Source organism: Tenebrio molitor, chromosome 8, assembly GCF_963966145.1.
Source record: "Tenebrio molitor chromosome 8, icTenMoli1.1, whole genome shotgun sequence".
In the NCBI taxonomy this organism is placed as follows: Eukaryota; Metazoa; Arthropoda; class Insecta; order Coleoptera; family Tenebrionidae; genus Tenebrio; species Tenebrio molitor.
Window position 1 is genome coordinate 1,202,523 of NC_091053.1, and position 27,212 is coordinate 1,229,734.

Below are 27,212 nucleotides of genomic sequence, written 5' to 3' on the forward strand. Positions count from 1 at the left end.
CGAGATGGAATAACTGTACAGAGCCGTGTCTGGGTCAGGAGGCGGTCTTCCGGGCGGCTGGTGGGGCCCCTGTTCGGCGCTCCGCGTGGTCTTGCGGTTATAGTGGTAGTCCACGAGACAGGTGGATTCCATTCTTGGTCCGGACGAGCTTCGCGTTAGCTGGTGTCGTTTTGAGTGTGCGCCAACCCCTAAACTAGTTCAGTGTACCACGGCTCTCCTCGAGCAGGATTACCTTTCAGGGGCGCCGCCACCGGACACAGGTAGGACACCGATTTTTCACACCCCGAAAGCTCGAAACGTTTCGCGATTACCTCGGTCCTGGTGCCGTGAGACGCACCTGAAACCCGGGTTGGGGGCGGCGAACCGCCCCAACAGACGCGCCAGCGCTAAAGCGGGACGGACAGGCCTTGACATTGGCCCAGAGCGAGCCTAAGGCTGCAAGAGCCGCCGCGGCTGGCTCATTAACATTTGTGAACGGCCAACTGGCGGCACCTCGTCTGCTCTTCTCTGCTCGCTTACTCGGCCAGCGGGTCATCGCGTGTCAGGGTCAATCGCATATCGATGCGTCGGGATGTCATCCAGGGGTGGCAACATTTTTAGACCAACCCTCACACAATACTAATGACACTCTTCAAGTCCTTTAGACTGCAAAGATTTTGTAAAAGCTCACCATTGCAAAAACTCGCCAAAATTTTTTTGAAAAAAAGCTATTTTGGACCTCACTCGGTGGTCCTTTTCACACCACCAAATTGCCACAGTTGCACGCGCGATGTCAAAATTTTTGCCCACTAGTGCGAAAAAGTAGATTTTTTGGAAAAAGCTTCTCGCTTCAAACTGTGATGACCCCTTTCATTTAAATTTAAATATAAACTACATTTTTTAAGCGTGTGGCGTTAAATAAGAAAAAAACGGTTGACCTCTATTGCTGAAGCAATTTTCGAGCTCTGAATATTTGAAAGAACTCGCAAATTAAATAACTCACTTAATCAAAATTACCTCACGATTAAACACAACCTGGTAAACACAAATTAGTCTTGGTTAACCTTAATGCAAAATTTAGAAATGAGCTTGAGCTTGTAGTTATGCGAATAGCACATCAAGAAAATATTTGTGTAGATACTAGTACTATCTCCTAATCTGTATTAGATGGCATAGTTTATTTGGTCTGATCTGGTACTATTTGGTGGAGGACCAGATCGAAAACTAGTACTGTCGGTACTGCGGTAGTGATTTGTAAAATCTGAGACAACCACTGAGGAACTGGTTTTTGGTGGAAACAGTAAATACCAAAATTTGATAGATTACGCACGATTCTTTGGGAATGCAGCAACAGGTACCACCTCCGCTACATTCGTCGGTTAGTGCTTTACGTGGGAAACACCTAATTAGGACAAATAAACCTTCACGTAAACAAACATTAGCCGATCTAAACGAAGATAACTCCGTGGTGAAAGGTTAAAAGGATAATTAAAAGCTCGAGTGGTACTGATTACGGCACCTGAGGTACTAACGCGAGACCACGTGAAAATAAACCAAAAGCGACGTCTTAATTTGGTACTGTGGTCAAAATCGATGAATGGCGAAGATCATAATGAAATCAATTAAGCACAACTAGTCTTTGGCGGTTTTTGTTGTCGGCGGCGGCGTCGAACCGTAACAGAGAGAGATGTGACGATCCGGCTTAGCAATAAACACCCAATAAACACTGCCCACGAGCGTTTTGATTTAATGGTAGTGGACTCTCGGTGTGATAATTATCGAGTTTTGCGCGGATTTATTTGTAACGCGGTCGGGTCAAGATGGATTCTGTCGTATTATACGTGGTGGAGCAAAAACTGATCGCATTAATCATCGGCCGAGCCATCGATGGACGTTACGGTTAGATCCGTGCAACGGGAAGACCATCGTGGATCAGTGTCACCTGCAGTTTTCCGTTTTTACCCGGAATGGTCTAGGCGGCTGCGGAATCTGACACGAATGGCGACATCTAGTGCCAGAGGTACCCTTTTGGACCAGTTGGGACCAAATCTGGACAGTACAAGTGACTGGTCAAGCTAGATAATATGCAAATCGAGTTGCCCAAAAGACAAGTCGTGGAAGACTCTTTCATTCTCTGTCCAAAAAGTTGTCTTCGTACATAGCAATTACCGGGAGCTAGATCTGGCGAACAAGAGGGCCGATTTGAAATTCAAGGCCTCGGTGTGAAGACTTCACATCCGTGGTTGGTCTCACAAATGAAGACAAATTGTTGTGGCGCGAATGTAATGAAGTAGTTGTTTTAATCTTCAAATTCCTGTGAAGAACACGAAGCATCTAAAAAATTCTTCAATAGCTGTCGCGTCTGCAATCTCGGCTTATTATGCAAATGAACGCGTTTGCTGATTTACTTCCTACGAGTCTTTTTCACAACTTTCGGTTTCAAGATCGTTACACGGAGGAGTTGCCACACAGACGTTCGGAAAATTGTTGCCGCCGTTTTTTTCTCGTCGTTTTATTCGGTTATTACTTGCGCTGGTAACGGTTCCGAGTAATAAAACGGTAATTAAACTGTCAATTTCGTTATAGCGCGCTGGTGGTGGCTGTATAATAAAATGTAATAATTTGTAATTCGTGCAATAATTCATGGTCGAAGTACTCACACTGAAAATAAATCAATTATGTAGAGGGGCAATTAATGTTGTTGTACACCATCAGCGCACATAAATCTTGATAAAAATAACATGCAAATTTTATGCCGCTATATTTAATGATGCCGCGTTAAAATTATTTATTGTAGGATGAAAAATCTCCACGAGAAATGGTGCCTGATTAATTGGCTTCTTTCAAAACGCGTCAATTCAAAATATCACAACTTTTTCAAACCAATTTGGATTATCCCATTTGAATTTTTGTTTTGTTTTTGTTTTTACTGTCAAAGTGTACCAGATATCGAGGTATCAGATATCAGCAGGGTTTTGCAAGATGGTAAAGATGATATATGAATCAATCACTACATTTCAAAGTGAAAATTGCTTCAAAACATGTCAATTCTCTTCACCAAAAACCGACGATGGTACATTCATTTACGAGGCATGTCATAGTGTTAGTTTTCTGAGAGACCAAGAGATGAGATCATCTCGGGACAGCATTATATACATTTTCTGAACTAGAAGAAAAACCTAGAAGGATAAAAAAAGTACTGCCTCGTTCATACGAATTGCAATTTGGATGATCTTTTTTGAAAACTTTTTGTGTTTTTGCTGTCAAAGTGTACCAGATTTCGAGATATCAGAAATCAGCAGGGTTTTGCAAGATGGTAAAGATGAAATATGAATCAATCACTACATTTCAAAATGGAAATTGCTTAAAACATGTCAATTCTCTTCCCCCGAAAACGACAATCGCAGATTTATTTACGAGACATGTCATGGCGTTAGTTTGTTGAGAAATGAGATCGTCTCGGGACAGCATTATATGTATTTCCTGAACCACAAGAAAAACCTAGAAGGATCAAAAGCAGTATTGCCTCGTTGGTCCGATGATCTTATTTGAAAACTCTTTGTTTTTGTTGTCAAAGTGTACCAAATATCGAGATATCAGTAGGATTTTGCAAGATATTAAAGATGAAATATGAATCAATCACTACATTTCAAAATGAAAATTGCTTAAAAACGTATCAATTCTTCTCTCCCAAAGACGACAATAGCAGATTTATTCACGGGAAAGGTCGTGGCGTTGGTTTTTTGAGACACCAAGAGATGATAGCATTATATACATTTTCTGAACTACAAGAAAAACCGAGAAGGATCAAAAGAAGTACTGTTTCGCTCGTAGGAATTGTTAAAGTTCCATTTCCCAGATTTTTCCTTTTTTCTGCACTGAAGAGGTTTTCCAAAGAAAGAACGCAAGGATTCCTGCAGATTTGCCAAAACGGGAAACAACGAGGAAATAATTGCATCGTTGAACCAAGTCCCAAGAGACAATACAGCTGTATAGAAAATGCTAATATAACAGGATTTTGTAGGTTTTTGTGAAAAACCTAGAAGGATCAAAAGAAGTACTGCTTCGTTCGTAGGAATTGCAATTTAGATGATCTTATTTGAAAACTTTTTTGTTTTTGCTGTCAAAATGTACCATCAGATATCACAAATCAGCAGGGTTTTGCAAAATGGTAAAGATGAAATATGAATCAATCACTACATTTCAAAATGAAAATTGCTTCAAAACACGTCAATTCTCTTCTCCCAAAAACGACAATAACAGATTCATTTACGAGACATGTCATGGCGTTAGTTTTTTGAGACACCAAGAGATGATATATACATTTTCTGAACTACAAGAAAAACCTAGAAGGATCAAAAGAAGTACTGCTTCGTTCGTAGGAATTATTAAAGTACCACTTCCTAGATGTTTCCTGTTTTCTCAACTGAAGAGGTTTTCCAAAGAAAGAACGCAGATTTGACAAAACGGGAAACAAAGAGGAAATAATTGCATCGTTGAACCAAAGTCCCAACAGATAATACAGCTGTTTAGAAAATGCTAATATAACAGGATTTCGTAGGTTTTTGTTTCAGTAATGACAAATATAGTACCCAAAGATGAACCCTGCGGCATTCCAGTAGAAACGAAGTAAAAATTTTTACTACAAAATTACATAATTCTTTTTTAGCTAGTTCTTCTAATAAAATCAATACCAGAACGTTTATTTGCTCCAGAAGGAGATACATGTACTGTCAAAATTTTTGCATTTGGTCCATCTATGTTCTAATGGCAGCTCTTCACTTTCTATATGATCGTTATTCAAAACCTACAAAGCTTTCCGTTCTTGCAACCTATTTTTCCTTTACAGAAATTATTTTCCTTTTGAAAACAGGAAAAAAACTTCTCATGACATTACAGTATAACGTTTTGACCTTCTGGGAAATAATCAATGATGACGATTCTTTTGGGGAGGAAAAATAATCAACTTTCACTGTTTTGACGCTTTTTTTTTGGTTCTTGAATGTAGTGCGAAATCCATATATCATAAGTGCTTATAAATCGTTACCAGAAGTTGCTAAACCCTCCATGAAACGCAGAACCATGAGAGAAGCTTTCTCTTTTGGAACGAAAGATTTTAAGATTTTTTCATTCCCATATGAACCAAAGCAAAACTTTTTATTACCAAACCGCAAAATTCTTGCTTTCTACTATGTACTTTCAACAATCCAGAGCTCTCTATTTGCTTCATTCCGAAGCAAACAAAAGTACTGTCAAAATGTTTGCATTCGGCCTAACAAAGTTCCCATAAAGCTTTCCCTTTTCATGCGATGCGCAAAAGCTTGCAAAACTCTTCCGTTCCTGCAAGCTTTTTCTTATTTCCCCAAAACTTCTCCCTTTTCAAAAGAGGAAGAACAACCTTCATCTGTCATTACAACGGATTTCCAAGTATTTGCTGTCTAAGTTTCATGGTCTTGATTCTTTGCACTTTGCATTAGAATCACGTCAGGCAAATTTTGTACAAACAGGATCTGTGGTACCGCGGGTACTGCAGATTACAACTGAAGATGTTGCAAAGTCTCTAACACGCTTAAATTCCATCGCAATTTTTCCCAATCGGCTTGGAAAAATGCATTGTCCCCAAAGTCGAGCCCTGGGGCACTCACCGTAGACTCCAGCCCACAACTACTTACTCCATTCGTGCCATCCCATAACTTGTTCGCATTGTAATAATTTTCGCGTTATTACAAACCGGCTTTTCATAGCTTGTAAATTGTGGGAAACATGTGCGCTAATTAGGCGTGCGCTAATGAAGCTTTTCTGTCAAGTCTGTTGGCAATTCGGCTTCGTTAGGTGATAAAATCCGAAGCGTAAAGGCAAACCTCGACAGAAATTGCCCACTATGAAACGGCACCTTCAATTCCGAGCGCAAATATTGTAGTAAGAACTGTACTTTGTTTGTACAATTCGTTTGCGATCGCGCCTTACGGTTAACTAGGGAAGTTTTTCTTGTTTTGTCTGCGGTTGGTAGCGCTTCAATATTTGTTTTATGTCTTGCGTAAAACCGTCGCGTGCGAAGGAGGCGACGAGACTCGTTAACGTAAACAATCCACCATCGCATGTTGGAGATTTCCAGCGTATCGAGATTGACAGTTTCCTGTCGTACCGACCGGACCAGATTGGTGGTTTGAATAAGTTTTCGCGAAATGGCCGTCTCGTGGTTAATGTAAACGGCTAATGACGATAATGACCGCATAAACATGGTCGCCAGTCGGCGCGATTTAATTTAAATCCCCATTAATCTGCAAACCACGCTTATAATGACACGTACGCATGCACCTACTTACATTCCGGCATTCCCCGGACTTGATTTATGTCTCTGGGTGATAGTTCCATTTAACGTCTCTATAAAGTAGAAATTATAAATTGAATAGGTAGGTGCAGATTGATATCGATCGGGTCAGAGTCTCGACGGAACCTTTGATGTTTACGAGACAAATCCTCATTACCAGTCGGTGTAACTTATAACAAGTGGGGACTTTCAGGCCGGACAGTTTATGAGCCTGTCCGTCGCTTAATTACTTGTCGAATAATCGATTTATGGCACGGGTGGTGGTCGGGTTGGGCGCTAGATGGAGGTGATGGTACCGTCCGCCGGGTACCATATTTGGAGCCAGGTACCTATGTAAATTTGTAAGCACGTCCGACCGCACCATTAGCATCGATTACATGTGTATCGTGTATACATGTATCTGGATCTACGTGATTGCCAGTTCTTGGCGCCTTATTATCATGCTCGGGACGGTAATCAATGCAGAAGACTTTTATGGACGCCATTTTAAACTAAGTCGAATTGGTTGGGACAAACAAATTTGCATCTTAAATCTCTTGTTTCTTTTATTTTTATTTGATTTTTTCGTCGAGAGGTACAAATGTTTTGAGTTGGGAGACAGTTTCTTCGAAATCTTGATCGTTCTTCGTCTTGTAAAGTACCACGAAAGCATCTTTTGTTCCTCTAATGTGGATACCTAATTGTTTTTTTGTTGAGTTTTTCAACTTGCTACTAATGTGACGTGACATTTCGATTTTATTGGTTGCTTTTACTACCAATAGAAGCCTTTCAAGGTACTTCTGCCAATCGTTCTTGATCTCATAAAATATTCTCTTTTTTCTCTCGATTTTTTTAACTCGTAACAAATGTTAGTTTCTTTTTGTGTCTACTATTTTAAAGTATTTTAAAGTAAAATCTGTTCCTTCGTTATTCAATCTGCTTGTGCTAATATTTATCTATCTTTATTATTATTATTATTACATATTTTAAAATTGTACAAATTTCACACTCTATCTTATTTTCTCTCCTCCTAGTAGTCGTCAGATTATTTTTTCTTTATTCCTCTATAGCTGTATTATTTGATTATTTTTCTTCTGATGAACTTTCTTCATCTCAACATACTTTTAGTGGTCGACTTAAGTACTTCACAGACTTAATCGTTCCTTATTGGCGAACTACTAAGTTTTGGTAGATTTTTTCCTGTTTTCTTCCATTGCCATATTAATTTACTCCCTTTCTTCATTTATTGTCTTTCTTCTTTTTCTTCTTCCAAAGCTCTATCATTTAACTCCCTTTCTTTCCCATTCTTCGTTCTCAACATTGTTTTCCGAACATTTAGTGCCAGACTTAGTTCTCAACAGACCTCATCGTTCGACCACTAATTACTGCTACGTTTTCTTTCTATTTTCTTCTACAGCTGGGTCATTTAACTCTATTTCTTCATCTTTGAACTTTTTCTTCGTTCTCAACAAAGTTTTTTGGACTTCAGTTCCAAACTAAAGCTAGTTCATTGCTAAATCACTTAAATGTTACTAGTAAATTTTCTTCTTTTCTTCCATTGCCATATCAACTTACTCCTCTTCTTCATTTATCAACTTTCTTCTTGTTCGCTTGCAGCGTAGTTTTTCAAACTTCAGTGCAAGACTTAGTTTCTTTACCGTTCTTCATTGTTCGACCACAAATTACCTTCCTTCTAAAGCTCTATCATTTACTTCTCTTTCTTTCTTCTTCTTCGTTCTCAACATTATTTTCCGGGCATTTAGTGCCAGACTTAGTTCTCAACAGACCTCATCATTCGACCATTAATTACTGCTACGTTTTCTTTCTATTTTCTTCTACATCTGCGTCATTCAACTCTATTTATTCTTCTTTGAACTTCCTCTTTCTTCGTTCTCAACATAGTTTTTTGAGCTTCAGTTCCAAACTAAAGCTAGTTCATTGTTAAATCACTTAAGTATTACTAGTAGATTTTCTTCTTTTCTTCCATTGCCATATCAATTTACTCCCCTTCTTCATTTATTAAGTTTCTTCTTGTTCGTTCGCAGCGTAGTTTTTCAAACTTCAGTACCAGACTTAGTTTCTTTACCGTTCTTCATTATTCAACCACAAATTATCGGTACATTGTCTTCCTTCTAAAGCTCTATCATTTACCTCTCTTTCTTTCTTCTTCTTCGTTCTCAACATTATTTTCCGGACATTTAGTGCCAGACTTAGTTCTCAACAGACCTCATCATTCGATCACTAATTACTGCTACGTTTTCTTTCTATTTTCTTCCACAGCTGCATCATTTAACTCTATTTCTTCATCTTTGAACTTCCTCTTTCTTCGTTCTCAACATAGTTTTTTGAACTTCAGTTCCAAACTAAAGCTAGTTCATTGTTAAATCACTTAAGTATTACTAGTAGATTTTCTTCTTTTCTTCCATTGCCATATCAATTTACTCCCTTTCTTCATTTATCAAGTTTCTTCTTGTTCGTTCGCAGCGTAGTTTTTCAAACTTCAGTACCTACCAGACTTAGCTTCTTTACCGTTCCTCATTATTCGAGCACTAATCATCGGTGCATTTTCTTCATTCTAAAGCTCTATCATTTAACTCTCTTTCTTCCCTCTTCTTCGTTCTCAACATTTAGTGCCAGACTTAGTTTTCAACAGACCTCATCGTTCGACCACGAACTACTCTGCTATGTTTTCTTCGTATTTTCTTCTACACCTGCATCATTTAACTCTGTTTCTTCATCTTTGAATTTCCTTTTTCTTCGTTATTAACATAGTTTTTTGGACAGTTCCAAACTAAAGTTAGTTCATTGCTAAATCACTTATTACTAGTAGATTTTCTTCTTTTCTTCCATTGACATATCAATTTACTCCCTTTCTTCAAACTTCAGTACCAGACTTAGCTTCTTTACCGTTCCTCATTGTTCGACCACTAATCATCGGTGCATTTTCTTCCCTCTAAAGCTCTATCACTTAACTGTCTTTCTTTCTTCTTCTTCGTTGTCAACATTGTTTTCCGAACATTTAGTGCCAGACTTAGTTCTCACCAGACCTCATCGTTCGACCACTAACCACTGCTACGTTTTCTTTCTATTTTCTTCTACAGCTGCGTTATTTAATTCTATTTCTTCATTGCTAGATCACTTAGTACTAGTCGATTTTCTTCCTGTCTTCTTTTACGCTAGACCAATTTCCTCCTTTAGTGCTAAACTTAAGTTCTTATCCAGATTTAATAATTTGTTATTGTTGAACCACTAAGAATTCGTACATTTTCTTCTACTGCTATATCAATTTCCCAAGATAGCTTTTAGGTTTTTTGTGCCAGACTTAAGTACCATTCACTCTTTATTGTTAAATCACCAGCTGTTGAGAAGCTTTCCTTTTTGCTTTTTTCTACTAAATTATATTAAAAAACCGCCAAACCGTGGCCACCATCGTACAAAAAGTACAGAACTTTTCTTTTTCTACATTGTAGCTTTCTCCTATTTTACTATTCTCTTTCCATTTTTGTATTTTTTTCCTATCAAGCTTTATTGTGTTTGTTTTTGCAACGTTTTATCTCGACTTCTCTCTCTTTATTACGTACGATAGTGATCCAATCTGCAAATGTGCTTGGACAACTAATTAACACTTTTTAACTCATTAGCACTATTAAGATTATAAAGAAGTCCACTTTACCACCATCAACTTTATCTCATTTCAATAAGTGACCCATTCACTTCAGTTGTTTCTGTTGTAGAGATTAAGTGGACCAATAGAGTGAAATGTAGATAAATGGAAGCAATAATTCATTCGGGAACTCGACTGGATCCTTTGTTAGATCCAGTTCTTCGGTTCTAGTATTATTACATTACATCGAGTCTAATCGTCAATTAATTTCTTGTAAACTGCTTTTTAGCCTCTCATTCTGACAGTCTTATTTCCGCAAGAAAATAAATGCAAAGTGCTGCACAGGTGGCCCGTCTCATGCGGAAGTGCGACCATTTTAAAACAAAACATAAATTAGTGCTTAACCCGACCAACCAGCCTGAAGATTTATAAATATCGACTCGGCGTAAAACCGTTACAACGAAATATAAATCATCAGTTTCACTACTTGGGTCACCTAAATAATCTCGTCGTCCATTGTGGGGCGCACTTCATTAATTACCCGTTGAACACTTGACACCTTTTGTCTCCATTATGTAATGGAGACTGTTTACGAGGCCTCCTGCTTTATTCAATTTGACGAACGCATGAGTTATGGTCGTGCGTGAGTACACGCAGGTGTTCCGATTTGGGTCGAGTCTACGTCACTAATGAATTAGCGCGATCACGTGACGTGATCCGGTCGAGCCAAGCTGCGACGCGACCGGCGAGAGTCAAAGCATGCCACTTGACAATGTGCCCAATCGACGATTCATTTGCGAGTAACGTCGTCAAAACTGAATTAACTAACCTACAAAGTAAACAACAGTTGGAGTTTTCGAGGTCTCGCAACAATGTCTAGAGGTGCAATTGCATTTCCTGTGTCTGACTTGCATTTTGTTGTCGCAAAAGTAACATATTAAAAGGTGGATTTTTTCAGAATAACCTGCTCCCGGAGACGATCGAAAGGAAATGCGGTTGCACGTTGTCGTCGTAGTCGGCCTGTTATGTCAAGGGGTGAGTATTCTTTCATGGGAACGGGTCAAGGGTCACGCCTCCTCGGCCCAGACTCCGGTAATTAGTCGCACGCATGAAAACTCCGGGGAGTTTGGCAAGGATTGGACGCGCTCGAGCGGTCACCCGTCCAAGTGTCGATTGCTGCCAGCGCGGCTGGACTTGTATGATCGAATGATAATTTGATTAGTAGTTCTCTCCGAAGACCCCAAGAGCTCTGACGGACGCTTATCTTACTAATGCCACAACCTCGTCATCTTTATTCGTTTCTCGTGTAAACGTCTAGAGGCGTTCCTTCGAGCGGGTGGTCTGACTCGTAGGTGCGGGTCAAGGATGCACACGAAGACTTCCTTTTCCATCTGTACGAGCTGTTGGAAGAGCGCGCCACAATAAAATGGCCGATCGATAACAGCACAGCGACATCGTGACATGACCTACCGGCAACGAGTCAATCAAACTGTTCACGACATCCTGCTCGCATCCTCGATTCCAAATATCGGCGCAACTAGACCAGCTCTTCGTCTAGTCTTCTGCTCCATTTGCCAAAACGGCACGATTCTCATCATCTCTGCAAAAATCCAGACAATGGGGAAGTAATAAAACGATGCACCAGAAAAATTACATCACGTTGTCGTGCACTCTCCGAAACGTGTGAACTGGGTCCTCAACAGGGTAAACGATTGTAGCAATGCAATTGAGTGAATGGGCGGCGATTTTATCTTTTTTCTGTATTTATCAACATTAGTACCGGTCTGTAATTACGGAGCTGCGTGTTATAAATAAAATAGTCGTTCCTAGACGCTTGCTTAGGCCAGCTGCACACTCCGAACGCTAATTGCGGCGCGTTTTTTGCGCGGCTTCGATTGTTTTGGGGACGCTGGATCCTTTCTAAAAATTAGTTTTCCGAACGGTTGTGAGAAGAGTTGTTTAACGCTGCTGTCAAATAAATGACTGCTGAGGGATTTTTATTGGCGGATTATTGGCCGCCACTTAATCGCTCACCATACAGAAGTATCAAATTTCGAGTGGTGTGCTCAAATTTATTCTGATTGCGATTTTTTCACACACATAAAACCCACTGGATTATGGCTCAATTGGCGCGCAAAGACGTCCAATAATAAACTAGTTTTATTGGCGGGGAAAATGTCAACAATATCTTATGAAAAATAAAAATATACAATTACTTCGTGATTCAAGAAACTGAGACTCTTGACATGATATAAGGAAACTTTTCCAAATTGCATCAAAAGAAGAAAAATGTTCTCGTTCATGAGGAATAAATTTTAAAAGATCTTCCAGTGACGTTTTGTTTTCTGATAAAAAACGACTCTATTGGAATCATAAAATCATAAAAAGGACTATGTTTTCAAATGAATCATTACTTGATATCCGCAGTGATAAAACAAAATCCGGCCTCGATGCCATGTCCCCTTTTTATTATATAATAGCGATGACTCCCCCACCACATTGAAAGCACTGATTATCATTCGATCATAGAAGTTAAGCAACTGGTAGAGTCAATGTATGGATAGGTGGCTGCTGAAAAACAAACATTAGGCTCTGTTATGCCTTGAGAGGCTTTTCGGACAAAAGACCGTTATCGTCGCCAATATAATCCCCGGTGCCACCCTCGGTAAAGACCTCTCGTTAAGAGAAGTCGTCTCCCGCGAGTGGGGGAACACTGTCAGTCGAGTCCTTTCACAGGATGTGGTCAGTGTAGCAGGATTTGCTTCCTTGGGTATGACGCTACAGGACTACAGAGGAAAACTTCTGAAAAAAACGTCTTCCAACTACGGTCCGGCAAGGGATTCGAACCCCCAACCTCCCGAATTTAAACCGGGCGCGCTTGACACGCATCCACGACGCTCGGTGTGGATGGTGAATTTGTTTGTTCATCAAGAGAAAGAAACTTCAAAAATTCGTCTACAGATGTTTCGCCTTGTGATGTTCAGTTTTATCTTTTTTTTTTTCAATCAATTGTCAACAGTTTTACTATGACAGTTGTATATTCTGGTCAGTCTTCGCAGGCTCTTGTTATGTAACAAGAGTTCATCCGGAGGTACTTCAAGAGGTCGTGTGAGGTTATCAAAAGTTTCTAGTGGCAACTGATAAAATAAATCGTAGGAAGTGGACACGAAAAGGCCATCAAAATTTTTAGAAAAATTTTTTCCTTCCACAAAAAACACTAGATGTTGAGAGTATTTCATAGTACTACTATCAAAAACGTTTGACATTTCCCCGTGTGCCTTTGGTACCATTTCGCTTTCATCCCAGGCGGCCAAGTCTTCGTGGCCCGTTATTGGTAAAATGTGTGTCCCAGCTTGTCCATTATCGTCTCCATCACCAAAAAGATGCCGACACAATTTGGGTATGGGAGCATCGATTGGTATTTAATTAAGGTGATGTGGAGCATGGAGAGCAGAGCTTGCGGCAGGCCCGGACTGATAACGGTGACTTGACCGGACGCCCGGAGCCATCGCTGACCCACACACACACTTATCAGATGCCGGACAGGCAATATCCAACCACCTCGCGCACACCGATCAATCAAAACCATCACCCCGTCTTCGACGCGTTCCCACGGCGCAAATCAAACCATCTCGACGTGATTTCCCAAAAATCCTCGACGATTTACGATCTCGCCTAATGAATTTTTTTGCCAAAATAATTTATAAACACGTGTTTCACACCGAGACAAGATTTTTTCGGTTTGATCACGTCGCATTCCGGAAAAATGTAGAACGAACACGAAAATATCGATACAATGCGGAGATTTTCAAATTCCAATCGTTGCCGGTACGTCTTTGATGATTCCGGTTCGGCGACCGGAAAAGTGGGACGGTGCGCCATCTGCGGGACAGTTTTGGCACCAAGTCCTGTGCTTCACAGACCGACTCCTAACCTCACTTTCGTCGCGCGCCGCAAGAAATCATCCGGAACCAGGGGAGCGTGTAATTGGTCTAACAATATCATTAAACGAGAGAAAACGAAGAGCGCCGCCGCAAGACTCGCGTTAATTGCACGAACACCAATCAATTAAGCCACCACGTGATTTATTCTTCAGTTATCTATTACCTCCGCGTGCAATCTTCTGGTCGCAGCCCACTTAGATTATTATCCGATCGGGTATTGTTTATGGGCGATGGGTTCTCCGACCAATTAATTCCGACCGAACGGATTTCGCAACAATTCTCATTATTCCGACCCACTAAATTAATTAAAATCCGGGTACAGTTAGAGGGCCAAATCAAGGGTCAATTAGGTCCGGTGTCCACTTTCGCCGACCGATGCGCCATCTGGGTCTTTTTCTGACCTCGAATCATTGTTACGGTCGATGGATCGCCTGTTGCTTTTTTTTGACCATCGCCGTATGCATGTTCCGAATTAGAGAGATACTCTCCGGCACAAAATCGAATGTAAATTCACCACAACCGTTAAAACCTAAATTCGCATGTGTAAAGCAATTTGCAATTATGAAAAAAAATTTGGTCGTGTTTATCGGATAAATGGTAGCCTAATTTGGGTCCGCCGCCATTAAATGGGCTCAACCAATTTGTAAACAATTTTGCGGTACTGTTATCGAAATTCGTCCGGGGAAAAAACGAGCGTAATCAGTGTGAGAAAGCGAAAGCGTCGTCGATTGTGCGAGTTTCCTCCAGATTTTGGACCGCCGGTTGTTAACCTTAACACCCGCGGCTACCAAATCCTGTCGGCATTCAAATTAAAATTTTAGGGTCAGGCTATCTGGCTCGTTTCTAGCATTATTAATGTCGTATTTTTAAAGATGACACGTTTAATTGCTGCCGACCAAAGCTTTGGTGGAAAAAATCCAGCGGAAAAAATTAATTGGAGCGGGTCATGAATCAAAGTCACTTCTTTGATTAGTTCGTCCGGCGCTGCTGTCACAATACTGTGATGCGGCATCAGTCAAATCGGTTCGTCTCTTTTGGCTTTTTGATGGAATGCATTGGGAATGGTCGCCCTAGGTGCGGCGGTGTGCGTGAAGTGGACGCGCAATAAACGCTGGCCGACTGACCTGTCCTTGGTGGGTCCGTTATATCCACAGGGTCACAGCCATATTCCCTCGACTCACCTACATCCACTCATTCTGACTGTCTTTCCAGCTGGCCGTCCTCGGCGAAGACGTCGAAGTGGTCGAAGCGGTCTCCGGATCCGAAGAGATCAAAGAGCACGGCAACGACGACAACGACACCAATCCGGACCAGCTGGCGTTGGAGTCTTTGGGCGAGCAAGACCAGCCGCCCAAGAAGCTCGCCTACAACGCTCCATCCAGAGGAGGGATCAATCTCCCCCCGAGAAACAACCAACACTTCCCGCACAAACCCTTCCTCCAGAAGAACAAACAGCCGATCTATGACAACAAGAACTCGTACAACGGGCCACCGCCGCCCCCACCCAAACAGGCGATGGACAAGTACGGCACGGCTGGTGGCGGCGGCGATATCTGGCCCGCGCCGGTTCCAGACATGCCCAAGATCATCTCGCTCGACGTCAAGTGCGAGAAGAACCTGATGAAGGTGTACATCGGTTTTGACAAACCCTTCTACGGGATTGTCTTCAGCAAGGGTCACTACAGTAATGTCCATTGTGTCCACCTTCCTGCCGGTCTGGGCAGGACGTCCGCACATTTCGAGATCGGGATCCACGCGTGTGGTACCTCGGGGAACACCGAAAATGGTCTGTACGGGTACGGCGCGGAGTCCGGTTCTGGTACCTACTTCGAGAACATCATAGTGATCCAGTACGACCCTCAGGTGCAAGAAGTGTGGGACCAAGCGAGGAAACTGCGTTGTACTTGGCACGACCAGTACGAGAAATCCGTGACGTTCCGTCCCTTCCCCGTGGACATGCTGGACGTGGTGCGGACGGACTTCGCCGGAGACAACGTCGGCTGCTGGATGCAGATCCAAGTGGGCAAAGGTCCGTGGGCCAGCGAGGTCTCCGGCCTCGTCAAGATCGGCCAGACCATGACGATGGTGTTGGCCATCAAAGACGACGACAGCAAGTTCGACATGTTGGTGCGCAACTGCATGGCGCACGACGGCAAGCGCGCCCCCATCCAGTTGGTCGACCAGAAGGGTTGCGTCACTCGCCCCAAGCTCATGTCGCGCTTCACCAAGATCAAAAACTTCGGCGCTAGCGCTTCCGTCTTGTCCTACGCCCACTTCCAAGCGTTCAAGTTTCCCGACAGCATGGAGGTCCACTTCCAGTGCACGATCCAGATCTGTCGGTACCAGTGCCCCGACCAGTGCTCGGATTCCAACCATCTGGGCGTGAACGGGATTCTCGAGCTGGCGCACAGCGCCCCGGAGGGCGCGTACGGGCCGCCACCGCCGCCGCCTCTCCCGATCGAAGCGTACCTGCACGGCGGCCGCCCCAGAGACGAGCGGCGCGTCCGCCGGTCCGTCAAAACCGACCCGGAGAAGGAGGTGGGGTTGAATCGCGTCATCCGGGTCGTCTCCACCGGCGACTTGACCTTCTCGCTCGACGACAACAACACGACGACGATGGTGTTCCCCGGAAAGGAAGAGCTGGCGAGTCCGGGGCTGATCTGCATGACCACCCCCGGATTCGCGGCCACTCTGGTGGTCCTCCTGGGGATTCTGATCGTCTCCTGTCTGATGTCGGCGTTCCTGTGCGTGCGACTCAGACCTTTCGCCGGAAGCAAGCGCGACAAGAACAAGCAAGCGACGTCCAAAAGCTGCTTCTACTCGTAATGGCGCGAAAGCTCGAGTTGAAGGCTACGTGCGTGGTCATCGCGAGTCGAAAGCTTTATTAATCGACAAGGCGAGCGTTATCCGCGAATTAATAGAGCTTTGCGACTAGGTCCGTCTTCAAATTCATGTTCAAACGTGATCAGGCATCGTATCCGAAACTGCACGCGTTAGTTTTAAGGTTACCTAAAAAAATCTTTCTTTTGAGCTGTTGGAATTTGCAAAATCAATGTTTTTACGACAACGTAGAGACTATCACGAGTTGTAAATACAATCATAGTTTGAGAATTTTTGCGGAACGGTCGTGGTCGGTTTTGGTTTTAGAATAAAAAATTTTAGTCTTAAGCCAATCTAGTTGTTTCATTAAGTATTTATTTATATATTCTATCTAAAAGACAATTATTACAGTATGTACCTGTATAGACATAGTGCGTCCAAATTTCACATGGTAGAACATCTTGTAAAATGACACTGTACGATATTTATTAAAAATAAAACGATTATTTTTGTATATATATTTATTATCCCATTATTTACACAGAACATAGCCTCTTATATATACATATATGAATGCATATATATCGTAAATTAACAATAACTTTTCAATAAAAACAATGCAGAATGAGCAATTATCAGTATTAATCGACGAAAGACGAAAAATTAGTTAAATAAATATTAAGAAATAAAACAAACGAAACACTTGTCAGGGTAAGGGCTCAGTTAAAAAAAACTAATCTAAGACGTAAACGTATTATGAGCAATAATTTAAGTACTGCCTAACTAATCAAAAAAAATTAATTAACAGAATTACTGTTTTTGCTACAAGTAGTACAGTAATAAAAAAAACAATACCGAACTGGCAGTAATTCTGGTTCCGTAATTTATTATGTACAATTCTACCTCTACAGCTATTCTAACAAAAAAAAAAAAAAAATTAAAATAATTATTAATAAACTTTAAAATACTCAGAAGGTTAATACTGTACAAATCAATTCATTTAATTATTATAAAATTTGACTTTTAACTTTGCTCGTACTAGATTAACAAATAAATTATGTCATAAATTTACGAATATTGTCTACTTAACATTATCGAGCTCAATAACTTAAGAACAAAGGCTCAGCCTCTGAAATTGTTTTTTGATTGTGAAGCAAACTGGGCCAGGCTGGGGCGCACTGCTGCACAAATAAATCCCACAAATTTGGTTTTACTGTATATACAACAACTTAGCCTAAAATTGCAACTTAACAAGATGTATATATCGGAGCTGTCGGTCCCCATTGAGGGGTGCCAAAGTCGACATAACCTAAAAACTTACCGCGACGGTGCACCACAACGAGTCCAGAATTTAACACCCCGAATTACATTACGATGAGCAGTGACAAACACAACAACACAGACGTAATTAATGATAATTACCATGATTTATAAAAACACAATTTAGCGCAACGCTTTGACGGGACGTCATTACCAACTAATTTTGCTCAAGGTTAAAATTACTAGATGGGCCGATTAATTGTGTCGGGGGAAATTGCTAAAAAATATTTAATAATCGAAGTTGATGATCGTGTTTTCATGGTGGTTTTGCAATTTCGATGATGTTAAATTAGATAGTGCGAAAAATACAATTCTGAGCTGGGGAAATTGAATAATTTTTTTTTGTGGTGGTAATGACGTTGTTATTTTTATGTCACCAAAAAATGTACGAGTTTGAAGCGTGATAAATTGATAATTGGTTTCGATACGGTAAAAAAATGTGTGATTGATGATCGGTGTTGTATCTGCGCAGGTAGTTGAGGTTATGTCGCGTGCACCCCGATGCGACAAAAAGAAATGTCCTTGAGACCTAACCTTAACAAGCTATGATTTAAATAATGTCATTTATACATATCATATTGCAAATTTGCCCTTTCATATCATCTAAACAAACAATATGAGTCGTGATTTAAATACAACAAGAATAAGTTAGACACTTGAATGTCACACCTCGTCGGAGTCTTGGAGTTTGAGCACTTCCACTACAAATCAGTCCAGTGTCTTTTATTCGCAGTTGCGCTGCGTTTCGTCAGTCTTACCGTTAATCTGACTCGCCCTGACTCGCTTGTCGTTGGTGCCGTTGGCCTGCGGGGGTGGCGCCCCCCTCATCCTCAGCAGCCTCCAGCCCGTCCACCCCGAGAAAATCCCCATGGGGATGGGTCCGTTGCGTGCCTGCTCGGCGAGCTGCTCCTTCTGCAGCTGGTACCGGTAGAGCAGGGACCCCGCGACCAGCGCCGACACCACCGCGGACACGGCCACCAGGACGAAGAGCACGCTGAAGCCGGGGACCGGCATGCAGATCCCGTAGACCACCTCTTCCCTGATGCGCCCCTGGAACACCGTGACCGCCTCCGCTCGGCTGTCCGGACTGAAAGCTAGGTCCGCCTCGGAGATGACTTCGTAGAGGCCGCTGACGCCCACGTCGGCGCTGCGGGCCTTCCTGTCGGATATCGTGATGGAGCGGCGCTTGCGCTTGAGGCGCTCGAGCGGCGGCGCTTTGGAGAAGGCGCGAGGGGCGGCCACAGGGCGGTCCTCGAAGGTGCGCGGCCCGTGCGGGAACTGGTCGTGCATCAGGAACATGTCCTGCAAACAACCAACCACATTTTTACCAGGAATTCCTCGCGCCGATGAGCTTTGTATGGAAATGACAGATCCACAGATTAAATTACGATAACGAGCTTGTGCAGTTTAGTTTGGAATTTGTCGAATTTACATTTGAAAACATTTAAAGCCATTACCGCCGTCAAACTTCCTATAACCAATAAATAAATGTCGACGTTAATTTTGAAGCAAGTGTATTAACAATCAGGTTGGCAAATATTTATGTGACCGCCGAACCTAAAAGTAGGTTTTCATTCCGGGATGATTTAAGAGGCGCTGCTATCGTAATTGTTGTAAACGTCAACGAAAAAATTTCACACTTTACAAACGAGCGGAACGTGAACAAACACGTCTCAATCGAATGTTTTATTGGAATAATTAGATCCGTCGAGAAATTTGCAAATCATAATCATAATTCATGTCGGAAAGTGTAGATAAAGAGATGTCATTAATAGATTTTTATTTAATTAGATATAATTTATTCGACGTCGGATTAATATGATTTGATATATTTATCTTGTTGGTACGGATGTGGGAATTTGAGCAGATGCGAGTTTGGTTGGTAGACCTGGATGAGGCGAGTTGTGCAGGAAGATGTCGTTTAGACTTGTGGCATATTAGGAAGAAGCGTTGCTGAAAGTCTTGGTGTTGAAGTGGAGTAGAGGTTAATCCCCGATTATGGTCGCGCGAGAAAAGGAATCTGGCTTGTCGTTTCTCATCGGTGAAGAACAAACGAACACATTTAACTGCAAATTGTAATGCGATTGCAAATACTGGGAATCAAACTGTTTTGTTCATAGTCGAGAAACAATAAACGGCCTATTAAAACACTTACAATATAATAAATGAAGTTTGCAATAATTAACATCATACCTTATGCGGCACTGCCGTTATATCCAGTTCTTTATCATCGTCAAGAAGTCCGTCCGGGTTGTTGGACATCGGCTTGTCACCGAGTTGCGCGTTCAGCGACATCTTCACCGCTGAGACGCCGTCGACGCCTTCTTCGCCGATGATGTCGTCGTAGAGCAGGTCCGCCGCGGGCCGATCCGGCTCTTGCGCGTGTTTCTCCCCGATTTTGTCGTCCTTGCGGTCCAGAGGCCCCAGATAGAGGTCGGAATCGACGTCGCCCTTGTCCGGCTGGATCTGGCAGTGGTCGAGGCAGCCATGCCGGCAGATCTCCACTTTGCACTTGATGTGGACGCTGAGGGCGTCCGGAAACTTGAACGCGTGGAAAAACGCGTACGTTATCACCGACGCCCTCTCGTCTGCGCCTCGTGCCTTGAGGAACCGGCTTATCATTTTGGGGCGGAGCACGCAGCCGAACTCGTCGGACAATTGGATCACGTGGCCGCCGCCGTCGGACGCCACGCACGACTTGACGCGCATATCGAACTCGCCTGCAAAGAAAGCCGTCGTGGAGATGGAGCAAAAGGAGTCGGAGCGACGGCACGTACCTCTGTAGTCGTTGATGGCGACCACGAGGGTGAGAGTGGAGCCCAGCGGGACGATCCCGCTGACGGGAGGCGCCCAGGGACCCTTCCCGTGCTGGATCTCCATCCAGCAGTCGACGTTGTCACCTGTGGGGACCAGGGTTAGTCACGACGACACTCTGGTCCTTCACTCACCTCTGAAGTCCAACTGGACCACGTCGAGGTCGGCGATCACCATCGGCGGCTTGGACGCCGTCTTCTCGTAGTCGTTGAACCATTCGCACCGCAGCCTCTTCGCCTCGTCCCACACTTCCAACAAGTCTTTGTCGTATTGTACCACGACGGTGTTTTCGTAAAATTGTCCGTGCAGATCCGGCTTGGTTCCGCATCTGGCGTACGCGATTCGAAACGAGAAGAAAGTTTGGCCCGTGGAGGGCGGCACGTAGACGCACCGCGGGTCTCCGTGTTGGCCTTTAGACGAGACGATCCCTTCGAAGGGCTGCGAGAAGGTCAAGTGGACGTCCATGTGGTCTTTGCCGCACATGACCTCGAGGGACTGGATGGAGGGCATGCCGTCGGGACGGTCCAGAGGCCAGAGGTCGCCGGCTCCGTCGACCACATTGATCAACTGCAAAGAGAGCGATTCAGTTTGGAAGGTTTCAACAGCGCAATTACTCGTCATTGACGATAGAGTTTTCTTTGAATGGACGCTTGACGAAACGGAAAAAAATCGATATATGGCCGTGCGAACGTAATTTATGGACAGCCGGAGAGGCCACAACAGATAGACAAATGTCCAGTTGTGGATCTACGTGTTGTAATGTGTGGGAATGAGTCTGATGGGCGCGCATATCGACAAAGCTGCGAAACGGGTCAAGAACCCTCCGGCTACCGCGCCTGGGCACACCGCACCATTAGCATTACTAATGCCGGACGAATCGTCGCGGTATCTCCAAACGTGCACGTTCTCCTCGATCATGTTTTGACACAATTTCGTGGTCTTCTTCAGGAATTGCGCAACACGCAGCTCTTTGTCTGCTTGCGTAACCGATGGAAGCTGCGAAGTGGTCCTGCCACTAATGACCAGGACAAACATCGCTGGACGAAATGTTTCACACTCGTAAACGATGGACCACACAGGTGTTCCAGTTGAAAGGTCACAAAGACTCACTTTCGACCGAACAACGAGGATACAGCCTCTTTGCGTGACATCTACGTGTAAAAACGGCCATAACTGATGATGTGAACCGAGAGCATTAATTGGTGACCTTTAACATGTCCAAGAGTTCCTACGCAACTAACGGTACGAGGCTTATTCAACAAATTAGAATAGGAGTCTTTATCGAGGAGTTATGGGAAACCCGGCCTCGTGGGAATGTAAAAAGTTGCAATCATCGATGTATTCAAGATTTTTGCAGTTGACGGAATGCAATCTGGCGCCTTGCGACGCTACCAAGCCACCACTCATCTCTCCACTTTCAAGTGTAACGAAGACAGGTCGAGATCTGGTTTCAATATGGCTAACAGTAAAACCGATCGAGGCGAGTAAATCACCTCTGATTAATACAATTTAACTAATTAATAAAATCATCCACCATAAAGAGTTGATTGCGAGAGAGTACACTTACAATAACTTCGCACAACAGCTGTTTATAACTGTCAGAGTCGCTGGCCTTTGAGTCGATTCATAAGCAATGTTATTAGTGCCACTCTGTTGACTCCTAGATGGTCATTAGTTCTCCACCGAACTTGCGTGGACAACGAAAAAAATTACCAACAATTGTTTCGTCACTTAACTGTCCACAACCTCGGTCACTCAATTTTTAACGGAGCTTCCTCTTGGTGACCGTTGACCCCAGTCATCTGGTCACCACTGACTTTTCTTCCACACAAAACGGAAACTTCAGACTGTCACAATGCAAACAATGACCTCTTCAACGGCATTCCTAACCTCAGCCCGAAATTGCTCGTCTTGGCATTATGATGACAAAAGTGACACAAGTTGCGTTTAATCATCCCATTCTGCACCCATTAAAACGGTACACCACGATTGTCCCATCGAGATTTTGTCATTTTCAACAGTTTTCCAACTGGATGGAGTGTTTGAGGAGGATTTTGAACTTTGGAAGAGTCGCAGACAAGTGGATGGAATAGCTCGAGGGAGATGTCACGGAGGTCGTGGTGTCAAGATTCCAAGACGACAGTTTCCAGTGGAGACTTGAAAGTTGCTCCCGGCCAACATTTTGGGAACCAATGTTATAATTTACAAGTTGTCAGAATGCCGGCGGCGCGTTCGCGGATTGTTGGCACACCAATAAATTATTTCCATGTGTGCAAAGGTGAGGCCGCCCCGATGGGATACCGCCGATTCCGTTTTGTATTTATCCGATACATCAATAAGGACGTGTCGGAGGCTCGTTAATGGCGGCCGTTTCGTCGACAATGACACGATAAGAACGCGAAACAGAAATCGACGATGTATCTCCAGCAGAGCGTACGGACGCGAGCAAATTGTTTTTGTTCGTGTAACTTACCGGACTTATTTCAAATACATTATGCGAGATCGTAACAGTACGTTTAACATTGATATTCATCGGTGATATTCAAATTGTGCACGCTCACCGCTCGGTACGTTTAATAACCTCTTCTTCACAATGGAATTATTGACAACTGGAGGAAAAATCCACGACTGGACACGAATTCCTCAACTTTGACAATCCGACGCTAATTGGATGTCGAAGATTTGGAGCGTTTGTTCATATCCAAGGGAATGCGATCAATTACTTCGGCTGAAGGAAGCGTAATTGCTGTAGGAGCTTGTTTCAACAGTAAATTGCTCGATTACAGCGAAATCCGCGCTCCGGACAACCTTCTTCGTTCTGCTAAACGACAAATTCAAATTTCAGACAATCCGGGAAAGCTCCCAGCCCGGAGTAACGGCACCATCCCAGCAAATAATCATTTGGAGTATGTATTAACATTCTTTGTCACTCAGTTGTTGCACGTACTTGATGAGTGACGAAGAGCTTCCGCGTCAGTTGTGCATTATTTACAAATAATTACCGTTGGGTCAATATGGTGCAGTGCCCCAAAAAATTGCAACAGACGGCAGAAGCAACTGGTCGGAGAAAAGAAATTTTGGTGGGGGGAGGAGTGGAGGATGTCTGGAGGATCTCCAAGATAATGTGGGTAATTAAGAGAAGACGCAAAGATACGTCGTGATTGGTCGGCGGCCGAATTGGATTTGAATTACAAAGTAGAGTAAGTGAAAACGGACGCAGGTGTGCAACTGTAGAAGAGACCATTTGTCACCGCAACACACGATCAAGATCGGTGTGAGAACCAGAGACAATAATTTTTTGTTGCGGCGATGCCCATTTACATCATATTAAAATGCCTTCCATGCAGCACCATATAATTATCAAAGATTACTAAATTGCAGACAAGCAAAATGGTGTAAACCAGATAATCACCATATAATCTTAGATGGAAGACGTTAGAGATCTCTTTCGAAGAATTCCGCCGTCTAATGACCGGTTCGAGTCAATATGACAGGAGGCGACTCGGTGGTGAGAAAATCGGACGTCCTCCCCGTCGGAAATGGAGCGGGGAGGCGCGAGTTCATGATCAGACAGCGTGGCGTTGTTAAGCAACGCCTGGAGCATTAATTATAGGCTTGCACGGTCGCCAGTTTACTTGCACGACGAACTGGTGCCAGTAAACTGTCGCCGACAAAACCCCGTGGTCTCTATAATGGCCGCGGGGCTTCGCGTCAAGACCCTTAGAAGAGTGTCGAGGGTGCTTTCGGAAAAGGTCGTGCTAATGAGCTTGGCACACTCGAATATCTTAATTAAAAAAGTCATTAAATATTTAAGAAATAATCCAGCCGAGCCGACACAAAAAGTGGTCTTTAATATAATCAAACAAGAATGACTTGTAAGTTTACTATTTACCTGCGATTGTATAACATTTCCATATTTTAGCCGCTAATTAGTTCTATTTGGATAAAAAAAATAATAATAACTGTTGTGTCCCGATATTGGGAGGATGTGATTTTACAACTTCCCGTTGTTTGGAGAGGGAGGACGGAAGGAGTGATTTGGTTTGTTGGAGCGTAGCATTATTGAGTTGTAGAAGTATGCGTGTTGTAAACCTTGACCTGATGTAACAAGTGCCGGAGTGACTTTTAAATTCCGTTCGGAATAGCTGCGGTGGCCGGTGACCCCCGAATCTCTCCCGTTGGACACTTACCAGCAAAATGAAAGAAAAACAGCAGATCACAGGCAGGAGTAGAAGTCGCCTGAGGTGGCGCAGTGGGCTCAGCATTTTCCCGTGGCCCTGAAACAAAACGAGGATCGTGAGCACTCCATCAAGGGCCAATTAGCAACCGTCAAATCGCATCTCACCACCTCCTAATGAGGTCCCGTTCCGGAAGCTCTTGTCAACCGCTCGTCATCTAGGTCGACGGCAGCGACGAGCCGGCGACAAAACGAATCACGAAATGCCGTTCTTCTAGACGAAGAATACGTTTCGGCGGCGGCATTGTGTGGAGATGGGCACGGCGGTCGGAATGCGCGTCATGAATTGCAAATGGGGCGAAAAACGGTGGCCCGACAATGGACCCTTGCGGCGCGCCGCCATAAAAATGTACACGTTCGGTGGAGTGATAGTTACCGGAGCATATTTTGTCGGAGTGAGAACTGGTTTCGTGGCGGCGGTTTCCGAGAAACTGAGCACATATCTTTGTGATTTTGCATCTGCCAATAAAAACTAGTTTGCGGCGATTATTAGGTCAGTGCAATCGGTTCGAGCCGGCATAAATCCGACTTTTATGGTCGCCTCAACAAACGATTCACTTCGCACCGGACAAATCTCCGCTGGAAGATGGATGGACCGGTTTTCGCTACGCTTCTGCTCCAATTTCGGAGCTTTTGACAATCCGAGCAAGATTGATACAAGAGGAATGTCTGGCTTGACACGAATCGTGTCACTAAACCACCAACTACTTTACATAGCACTGTCTGCACGCTATGCCTTCACCACGTGCAAAAGCTCTTCACCGCGCTGCACGTTCTCATTGTCATGACAGCCGCTGCATCTCACATTTGACAGTTACTCATTTTAAATTGACGCTTTTCGACGAGGCGTCACGTTTAGTTACGGTGAATCTCGTTGCGGTGAATTACTAGTTCCACGGAATTAGGTGAACAAAAAGTCATTTCTCCCCAAACCCGTTTGCCATAAACAAATCGCCCATAACAAACAAAACGACCGCGCGGTATTCGCCGCGACTATTTAACACTTCCTCGCACACCTGTCCTCTCCTCTTTCATTCTTTCCTTCCTTTACTTTTATTTGGGAGCTGAAATGCTTCGATTGTTCACTTGTCGTCGGTGGCGCGGATCGCGGCTTCTGTTCAACTCCCACACGACGTCACAAGAATGTCGCCGAATAAATGTTTTCACAGGCGTTTTAATGGGCAATTAGGTTTTGCACGTTGACTTTGACGTTTCCTGCTTTTACAATGGGAAGTGGACTGTACAAATATCATTTAACAATTCAGTCTGCAAACATGCTGCAAAATAAAAGAAGCGTGAGACGACACGAATCTTCCACCCACAGAAGAAGCGTCAAGTTTCTTGCACATACCACAAGATAAACAGAGAGATTCTACATATTATTGTTGTGATCATTATGCAAACACGGCGACCCTACCACCCGAAAGCACGAATTTGTCATTAGCTTGAACAAGTTCAGCCACGCCGGGCCCAATCACTACTTGGATGGGTGACAACTAAGAAACCGTTTTTTCAGTTAAGCCGCTTTTAAGTGACAATAAAAGCTTCCGCAAGCTTACTAGAACCATGTTATCGGTACCCTAGAGTAGTACTGTGCTGGATCGGCAAAAGTTGGTGAGATGTAGAGATGGTTCCCGTTGAAAAATTTGGATGTTTCGTCTTTAAATGGAACGAGTCAGTACCAATAGATGTGTATCATCGCCTTTGCTTGTTTTTTTTTTGCCAACTTAACGGAGCACGTTATGCCTTCTGGTGTTCTGGAGAAATGGGAAAAGTCTTCAGATCTGCCGAAAAACCGTCGATTTGTGAACGGTACTTCGATACCACACGAGTGGAGTGCGTCCCGTGTCTTGTGTGGTCTCCGGAGAGCAACAGGTCTTGGAAAATCGTCAATTTGTGCCATAAATCGCCCCGGATAGATGACACAAGCAGTATGATTATTCACTTAGTCAAACAATACGTTTTACGCATAATGAATGTATTTTCCGATGGGATGAATGAGATGTAATTACGGCTATAAAATATCGTGAGCTTTCAATCCGGTTTTGTAGTTTATTTAATTGACGTATATGCACCGTGTAACTCATTAACATCCGCATCTCAGGCCGTCCTCTCATTTAGCGCTGGTGCATCTGTGTGCAACGCCATTGAATAATTAATAAGCGCGCACGATTAATTTAATTA

The 27,212-nt window shown here is 43.4% G+C and overlaps 2 protein-coding genes across 3 annotated transcripts in view; one reads left to right on the top strand and one right to left on the bottom strand.

Annotated features, from left to right (window-relative positions):
• dy (dusky) lies at positions 1 to 17,177 on the top strand. The gene is made up of 3 exons (XM_069055770.1): positions 1 to 260; positions 10,852 to 10,928; positions 15,050 to 17,177. The coding sequence occupies exons 2-3, from the start codon at positions 10,884 to 10,886 to the stop codon at positions 16,661 to 16,663; spliced, it is 1,659 nt and encodes a 552-aa protein (XP_068911871.1). The 5' UTR covers positions 1 to 260; positions 10,852 to 10,883; the 3' UTR covers positions 16,664 to 17,177.
• Positions 17,165 to 27,212, bottom strand: part of m (miniature) — a 17,106-nt gene continuing 7,058 nt past the window's right edge. The window contains exons 1-6 of one of the 2 annotated variants that reach the window (XM_069055769.1): positions 25,137 to 25,457; positions 24,982 to 25,068; positions 20,926 to 21,358; positions 20,755 to 20,877; positions 20,171 to 20,697; positions 17,165 to 19,279 (exon numbers count right to left, since the gene is read on the bottom strand). In XM_069055769.1, the coding sequence (XP_068911870.1) occupies positions 18,701 to 19,279; positions 20,171 to 20,697; positions 20,755 to 20,877; positions 20,926 to 21,358; positions 24,982 to 25,056 (1,737 nt within the window). In that variant the 5' untranslated portion in view covers positions 25,057 to 25,068; positions 25,137 to 25,457 and the 3' untranslated portion in view covers positions 17,165 to 18,700. Of the gene's footprint in view, positions 19,280 to 20,170; positions 20,698 to 20,754; positions 20,878 to 20,925; positions 21,359 to 24,981; positions 25,069 to 25,136; positions 25,458 to 27,212 lie in introns of those variants that run through there. The other variant, XM_069055768.1, reaches the window with a different exon arrangement.

Excerpts from the sequence above, each read along its gene's own strand:
- dy (XM_069055770.1), top strand. The coding sequence starts at position 10,884 with ATGCGGTTGCACGTTGTCGTCGTAGTCGGCCTGTTATGTCAAGGG. Across the intron at positions 10,929-15,049 it reads TCGGCCTGTTATGTCAAGGG|CTGGCCGTCCTCGGCGAAGA; the intron begins GTGAGTATTCTT and ends CTGTCTTTCCAG.